The sequence below is a fragment of the Xiphophorus hellerii genome, chromosome 20 (genome assembly GCF_003331165.1).
Source record: "Xiphophorus hellerii strain 12219 chromosome 20, Xiphophorus_hellerii-4.1, whole genome shotgun sequence".
In the NCBI taxonomy this organism is placed as follows: Eukaryota; Metazoa; Chordata; class Actinopteri; order Cyprinodontiformes; family Poeciliidae; genus Xiphophorus; species Xiphophorus hellerii.
This window is the reverse complement of record NC_045691.1, coordinates 3,890,665-3,899,252: the sequence shown is the minus strand read 5'-3', so window position 1 is coordinate 3,899,252 and position 8,588 is coordinate 3,890,665. Positions and strand designations below refer to the sequence as shown.

General features: G+C 46.8%; 1 protein-coding gene across 1 annotated transcript; it reads left to right on the top strand.

The window, feature by feature from the left end:
- Positions 1 to 129: 129 nt before the first annotated feature.
- On the top strand, positions 130 to 4,362 carry LOC116709822 (protein phosphatase 1 regulatory subunit 15B-like). The gene is made up of 2 exons (XM_032548483.1): positions 130 to 2,097; positions 3,071 to 4,362. Exons 1-2 carry the CDS (start codon positions 715 to 717, stop codon positions 3,272 to 3,274), a joined length of 1,587 nt encoding a protein of 528 aa, XP_032404374.1. The 5' UTR covers positions 130 to 714; the 3' UTR covers positions 3,275 to 4,362.
- The last annotated feature ends 4,226 nt before the right edge of the window (positions 4,363 to 8,588 follow it).

Here is an 8,588-nt window from a genome sequence, read left to right as displayed (position 1 = left end):
CAGAACCTTTTAACTGGATTCAGCCTCCTATCTGTACCTCTGTAACATTAAACCTGTTACCTTTGACCTTTATAGGGTACTCGCCCTCATCAGCACGTGGCACTCGCACACCTTCCAGTGCTTTATGCGGCGTTGATGCATCTGCCGCGCGGTAGCGCGCCGCGCCTGCCGCTTACCGGAAAAGGAAGGGACGGTCCGCGGACTTTCTGATGAAATCTCTCGCCAGAGGCAGACAGACAACTCAGCTACCCGGCGGCTTCACCTCCCTGGTGGACGGACATCGAGCAGTATTATCAACCGGAGGACAGAAGTGACATCTACAGCGGGTGAAGGTGTTCATCTGAGCAAATTTTAAAGGGTTTCTCCGCGGGAAACCAACCGTCAGTTAGCTGCTTGTGCTAAGCTAGCGTACTAACTAGCTTAGCGTGCTAACTAGCTTAGCCTCCCGCGGCTCTCCGCAGTCGGAACCGGACAAAATGGATCTCTTCCGCTGTTTAGACAGAGACCAGTCGCCGTTTCACGGATCCAAAATGTCCTGCCTGGCTCTGTATTTCAACTCAGGTTCCACACGGAATAAGTCCCAGCACCATTTCGAGTCTGACGCCGGTTTTCTGGAGGATATTTCCTGGTTTCCGCGCAGCCTCGCTGGTTTCTAAGTGTGTGACAGCTGTCAGATTAGCAGCTGGCCTGTTTACTCCCCTTTAACGAGACAACATGTTCAGAAACTTTTACACAGAAGGACGTTTATCTGACGGCCCTCCTTCATCTGCCCCTTTCGGCGTCGCCTCGGTGGGATTTGATGGCCAGGAAAGCTCGTGGATCGGCCTCCTGTCGAGGCCCGCGCTATCGCTGCTGCGGAAGGTTCGGCGGTGGAGCGCGGCTCCCGCGGAGCTCAGCAACAGCTTCATCGGCGAGGAAAGGGAGATTTTACGCCAGCTGAATGAAATAATCCCGCATCATCTCAGCTTCACGCAGTGTCCACATGACGGAGCAGCCGGCCAGCTGGAGCCGGGACTCGCCAGCTCTGTGCCCTGGCTGAGCGCGGTGCCGGTGCGGCATGTCGGGACAGAGCTCCAGCCACAGGTCGGGTACTTCTCCGTCCGGGGGCTGCTGGGCTCCCAGGAGGCCGCTGGAGGGAAGGCCTGGGCGGTGAGCCCCGCCGGGAAGAGCGGGCCGTGGTGGGGCAGCTTTCTGCGGAGGGGGGACATCCAAGAGGAGGGGGCAGAGTCCCAAACATGCCGCCCCCCTGAGGCAGAAAGCTCTGGACCCCCCCAGCAGCTCAACAATGCAGACACAGTCCAGAACATGGCGGCTGGGCCTGGACCCGAACAAGACCAGGGCTACCACAGCCTGGAGGAGGAGCTTACCCAGCGGGGCGCCAGGAGCCCCCTGACAGAGGAGCAGCAGACTCAGATGGAGCCGGTACCAGAAGAACCAGAAGCAGAGGAGGTTCTGTCAGCGCCTCAGTGTGGAAACAAATCCATCGCCTTCATCATGGGGCTGCCCTGCAGTGACGATGACAGCAGCCAGTCCGAGTCTGGCTCTGATGATGATGATGATGGGTTCGACAGCGAAGGTTCCTCAGATCTAACCTCTGATGAAGATGAGGATGATGAGGCATCGGACTCGGACAGCGAACCCGACCGTGACTCGGAGCGTCTCTGGAGCTCCTTTAGCCACAGCGTTGACCCCTACAACCCGCAGAGCTTCACCGCTTCGCTGCACACGGGCCGCTGCCCTCGGGCTGACCCCGGCCCCGCCCAGGCTGACCCTGTGCCCTCCCACGCCGCCTCCCCCCCCTCCAGCCAGGACACCTGGGACGACTCAGCGTCGGCGAGCGAGGCGGATGAGGCGGAGAGCCTCCGCCTGCTGCGCTCCTTCAGCAGCTCCTCTGACCCCTACAGCCCCCTGAACTTCCAGGCTCCACTCAGGACTCGAGGGCCCACCGGGCCCCCCTCCAGAACCAGGAGTAGAACCAGTCCACAGACCGGCCAACAGAACCTGGTGGCGCCGCCCGAGTACAGGAGGGAGGAGGCCGAGGAGAGGCTGGACAGCGGCTTCGCTGAGTCCGCTGCCTCCAACCGGAGCACCAAGAAGGTCAGTTACCTCACTTCCTGTCCAGGATTGCTCACCACTTCACTTTCTGCTCGATTGGTTCAGAACCAGAACCTCCTCTAGCAGAACGCTGCTTCCTGCTGGGGAAACCCAGAAGGTTTCAGTTTGGTGTCCAACAGGAGTTGAGCGATAAATCTGTCCGATTTCCTTCATTTTGGGGGATCGGCCGATACTTACACATCCTCCAACCTTTAGGTCTAAAAACGAGCCGCTGTTCTCTTTTCCTCTGCTGTGAAATGTTTGACCCACCGGCTCACGTTTAAGTTAAAGCTCTCAGGGCTACAAGTTGTGTTTTTTCAGTTACAATAATTTTACGGTAAATACATAGTTCTCATGTGATGTCACAGTTCTGGGACAATCGCAGACATCTTGGTTCTGCAATTGTCTACCAGAACCTGAACTCCGACACCAAAAATTGAATTAAAGATCCATGTTGATCATTTGTGAAGGTTGTAGATATTTAGCTGCTCATGTCAGATCCTGATAAATATCGGAGCGTTTCCTCATTGAAACAACTTTTTTCTTTAAAACCAGAGATTTTATTTCTAATTGGACCCTGCCCGACTTTACCAGAACCGGGTTAAAATGTCTCTAAGCGACGATCCGGTTACATTTCTATCCGCCCCTCACAGTCACACAGTAGGTTCTGACTGTGTCTTCAGTACTTTCAGGTGCAGCAGAGGTCCAGATTATTGGGTTAGAATTGCAGGTTAAAGGTTCTGGTTCTGGTTGTTTACTGAGGCGACGCCAGGACGTGGTGTTCTGACCTCTGCTGGGTTCAGCTTCGTGTTTCGGCCCAGAATGTCTCGCGTTGCTGCAGGGAGGCGGAGCGGACCAGAACCGGATCAGTTCTGGTTCTGTTCTGCAGAGACCTGTCAGCCTAAATGATTCATTGATTTGTCTTCAGCTGGTTCTGGATGTGATCCATTCAGTGACCTTTGACCCTGCCCCCTAGGTCCGGTTCTGTGACGAGGTGGAGGAGTTCTTCGCCAGCTGCGGTGAGGAGGAGGACCGGCGCGGCCCGTGGGAGGAGCTGGCCCGGGACCGCTGCCGGTTCCGGCGCCGCTGCCAGGAAGTGGAGCACAGCATCGGGTTCTGCCTGGCGCCTGCGCATCGCCGCCGGGTCTACCAGGGACTTTCTGCCCCCTCTGACTCCTGACCCGGGTCCGGTTCCGACCCGGTTCTGGTATGCAGGTCGGACCTCGAATAGCTGCTGCTTTCACCAAATCACTACAGAGCCAGTCAGGGCCCGGCATTCAGCCCCGCCACCTGCTGGTTCTGGTTCCACTGGTTCTGCTCTGACCAGCGGGTCCAACGTTTGAAGGAATATTTTGACTTTATTAAAAATCAGTCTGTTGCCAATTAAAAGTTTATTTTAAGGATTCGGGCTCCAATTAAAGCCTGAGCAGGTGTGTTAACAAGCTGCTTAACGAGGGGCGGAGCTATTTGGTCCCATTAAAGCCAAAGAAGAAGAGTCAGTGTTCTGGTGCTGCTCGGCATCACTGAGGTGTTAAACGTCCAGCAGCAGGCGCTCATCATTCAGACAGGTCCTGTCCAGTTCTGGTTCTGATCCAGTTCGGTTCCAGTCTTAGGTCCGGTCTGGTTCTGTCAGAGATGTGAGGTGATGAAGGTGTGTTCCCGCTTTCCAAGCGGCCCTGAAGGCAGCAGCAGAACCTGCGCTATGGGTTTAGTTTCCATAGCAACCACCGGCTGCTGCCTTCAGGGTCTGAGAGAGTGTGGGAATTCTGAGGTTCTAAATATTTTGTTTCAAACTGAATTTATTTCTCAAAGTTTTGAATCCCAAATGTATTTTAATCAGTTTAACTCCAGGCTCACTGATAACCAGTTGATCCAGTCTGGTTCTGACTGGTTCTGGAGACTCATCTGATGATTGGTTTGATTATTAAACTCCACAGGTTAAATCACCATTATTTTTAGAGCGACTGGATCTGCAGGACACTAAGAGGTAGAGTCACCTGCAGTGGTCTCCTGGTACATTCACTGACCCGCAGCTGAATGGGACGTTCAACAGATCCAAGTACAGGAAGCAGAATCTGCTCCATCATGTTCAGGACTGAAAATATTAATCAGAGTGAACTTCCCAGTTTGATCACGATCTTTGGTGTTATTTTAATCAGAGGAAGGTTTTATTTTTCTAACTCGTAGTTTGATTGGAGCTCACTGGTTATGCTTCTTCATCTCTGCCCAGATAACGATGAGCTAATAAATAATCGCTGTTGATCAAAATCGTAGTTTTGTCTTATTTCTGCTGGATGCTACGTTGCATTCAGGTTACCTGGGAACTCACATGTACAGTTCAACAATTTACCGGGAAAATTAGCATATTTTTATTCTTTAAATCCGAAATATTTTATTTCTGCTGCGTCTATCTATTGACATAATTTATTTTAAATTTAGATGTTTTATGTTTAACAAGGGGCACGTTTAATTAACCATTCATCTAGTGAACGCCGGTGGTATTGTAGCTACAGGAAGTACTCAGACCAGAAACCGGAAGCTTTAAATGTAGTGGTAGCCCAAGGTGGAAAAACAGGTACACCTCGCTGGAGGGAGGTCCTTCTCGAAAAACTGATAAAACCAGATAGAGGCCTGCATTCATCATCAGGACGTTTATGTAAGTATACATTTCTACTATTTTTGATTACTTTTATTTATAGCTAACAAACTGGGCGCCAACGAGACACCTAAGAACCAGTTAAGGTAATAAGAGCTTGTGACTTCGACATATGGATCATAACCGATTCCATTGATCAGACAGCGTCAGTGTGTTATGCTTGTTTTTAGAGCAGCGCCATCTACACATTTTGTACCGAGAAAATCCCCCCGACTCACCTCCCCCAATTAAAAATGCAGAAATAATGTGAATTATTTCAAAAAGGTTTTGCGAGGTAACGCAAAAGAAAATAAATTCGTCATGTCCCCTAGAGGGCTCCGTACTTTTTCATCTGCGCAGTAATACAATAAGAATGTAATGTGTATTATTTGCCTTTAAAGTTTAGTTACTTCACTTTTTAGGTTAATTGTTTTATATTCTGTTCGTCTATAAAATATTTTTACAATAGTTTATTCCCATCAACAAAAATTTTCTTCTAAAAACTTTGCATATTTAGCGATCATGGACGGGTGTGGCCAAGTCTGTTCGTTAATAACTTTGTTTGGATGTTTGTGGGATAGCTTACTTCAAAATGAAAATAAAAGCAAAAGAAAGTTTGATAAAAGAAAACTTTGTGTTGTACTAAGCATTGTATGTTTCAGAAGATAGCCATGGGAAATCCCCTCCTAAAGAAATTACAAACGTCTTGGAGGGACAAATTTGTACCATTATTTTTGTTTTACAGAGCTTTAGTGACCTCTATGTCGATTAGAGAGACTCAAAGGGTGGATTACATGAAAGCTAAGAGGATTCCCTTTAAGATGATACAAAACAATATCTCATAAAGCTTTGATAAATGTCTGTGTTATGAGCCTAAACCAGACATACACCAGGCTCAAAAAACAGAATATATCTGAAGCTTATAGCTATGGCTACCACTTTAGAAGCACCATCACACCAAAATATTATCTAGAGGCATGAATATTTAAACAAATACCTGTGTTTGATGCCACCATTGGTTTATTTCTAGTGGTGAGACGTTATAGCTCATAGAAAGTGAAAAGAAATGAAAGAAAAATATAAATGTAAGTCATAAAATGTCATAATATCCAGCAGTAATATGACAATTATGTTTTTTCTGATGTCATGTAGAACTAGAAAATACTTATAAATACTATAGTTACTCTACATGAATGTGAAGCAAAAATATACATTTTCATACATTTGTTAATAAGTAACATTTTTCATATTTTTGACCCATTTTCATTTTGAAAGTTGCAGAGACACCTAGTGGCGATAAAACAAAACTACATTCACTACAGATTCCTGACCTACGATTAGTGCAGCATATTACTGTAAAAAAAGTTCACACATCGTACGTTTTTCATATTTCCCATCAGCCACTTGAGTTTTAGGATGACCACAATTTTTCAAGATGGCCGCGTTTTTGATCTTTTTCATCTAATTGCCATAAAATGTTCCCCATTTTCATGACTTGAATGAACTTTATATTAAATGACATGTTTTCGATTTTGCTCATCATATTTATGCAACTGTAAAGTAATAATATAGTAAAAGCAGAAACTGAGGAGTTTGCTGTTTGCGAGTCTCACAACAGTTATCAGCAGGAAGGAAATGAAGATGAGAGAAACTGAGAGACAGTCGTCTTAATGGTTAATGTGTTTGGCAGGGTAGCATTAGCTTGTGCTAAGTTTTTACATGTGGTTAGCACTAGTGAAGCTAAGATTCTGGTTAATCAAATTAGTAGTTAGTGAATCTAACTCTTTGGTTAGGTGTGCCCATCACTGGCAATTACTTCTGCCAATTTAAGTGCAAACATATATATATATACATATATTCTCTATTAAAATTATGGCAGCCATTTTGAAAAAGCAAACATAAACTCAAGAAAATATGTAAGATATCTATGGTTTATAATATGTAGGTTGAGCTCTAACACCGAACATGTTCATTTAATTGGCAATTTTAGTGCAAAAGTTATTTTTCATGGCAACCATCTTGAAAAATGGCCGCCATCTTTAATTTTTCAGTGTTTTTTTTTTTTTTTTCAAAAAGCTGAGCCTTAGCAACATCTGTGCCAGGTTGTTGGATCCGCATGTGAAAGGTTTTCCTGAAATATTGAACCATCTGCTGCTCTATGGTGGCTGAAAATGCCCAGAAAGAGCTGGTTTAACTCTCCCTCACTCCCCATTAGACTTTCAGGAACAAACTGCAGGTGGCGCTGTCCATTTAGGATCTGTCCTCTGGAGGTTTACAACCTAGCGTCGCTCACATCCTCCCTTTGGGTTCTGCGCTCTGATTGGTTGTCCAGGTGAACCGGCCGTTCAACACGCCTGCATCTCTCCGCCCCTGTCCAGGCCAGAAGGCGTCCCACTGCCTGGCTCCGCCCCTTCACGCCCGTCTTCCTCCATGTCCACCAGCCTCTGCAGGTACTTGATGTACCTGATGGCGGCTCGCAGCGTCTCCACCTTGCTGAGCCTCTTGTCGGCGCTGTGGCCCGGCAGGTGGTCCCGCAGCTTGGCGTAGCCCTGGTTCACGCATTTGACGCGCTGCCGCTCGCGCTCGTTACGCTTCTGGATGAACGCCGGCTCGAACGGACACTCATAGACGCTGAAGTGCCCATGGTGGTGGAAGGGGGACAGGTAGGGCAGGATGCCGGCGGGACCCCTCAGGGGGCCCTTGTAAAGGCTGAGGGCAGCGGGGTCCACCGTGGGAGGGTAGAACAGGAAGGGGACGGAGGCCGACAGAGACTCCGAGTGCTGAGTCCTGCTCCGGTCCTCCCGGCCAGCAGGGGGCGACGCAGCGAAACGGTCGAAGAGCGACTGAGAGAAGGCGGAGCTCATCGTGCAATTGACCAATCAGGGACGAGGACACCTGGCTGGATCAGAGAAGCTTCATGATGGTCACCTGTGAAGAGATAGAGGGATCAGTTTACGGCATCTCCACCAGGGGGCAGACATGATCTCCGAGGTTGAGGAGATTACCTTCACAAAGCAGATGCGATGCGGTTCTTTTTGCCCAAATGAGACCCATATCTATGCCTGCCGCAATAAATCAATTAATTGTGTGATAAATTAAAAGGAGTTAAATAATTAATCGTTTTTCTCTTTCTACAGAAAACCGGATGACTAAAGTCTTCAATCTGGTGCTTTGGTGTGATGTTTTGTTTACAGATACTTCATAATTAATTAGCTTTATTGTTTCTTTTGTTTGTTTCTTCTGAAGTAAAGTATTTATTTACTTTGGATATTTAAAATGTCTTCTAGTTCCAGTGTTAAATGAATTTAAAGTTTATTAATCTTTGACAATGTGTTCTTGCACTATTATTCCGTCACCATTATATTGCTTGAAAATGATCTTGTAGTGGCGATTGTTTGTCAAACCAAACATCCAATAAAAAGTTCCATCCGCCACTATGAGGTACTGGGGTCCAGATTCTTCACGCAGGCACAAAAAGTTTAATGTCCAAACTTGTTGATTATCTTGGTTGCTTTTATTTTCCTTTTCAGAACGTTCAAACTTTCCTTTGTTACTCCTGTCTACTTCTGTCACACTGTTGCACTGGTGCTCTGCTAAAAACCATAGGCCCCAAACCCAAATGCCTGCTGGTCCTTTACCAGGCCCCTACACTTATAGAAAGTGGATTGATCCACCTCACTTCCTGTCTTTAGAAAACAAATAAATAAGAACAAATAATAAAAACAAACGATAAATAGAATTGACAATTATTAACCTGCAAATAATACAAAAACTAGAAATGTAAAAATAAACTAACAAAATTCAAATGCATAAAGAAATAAAGAATAAATAGCTCCAACAGATCTCAAAACTGCAATAT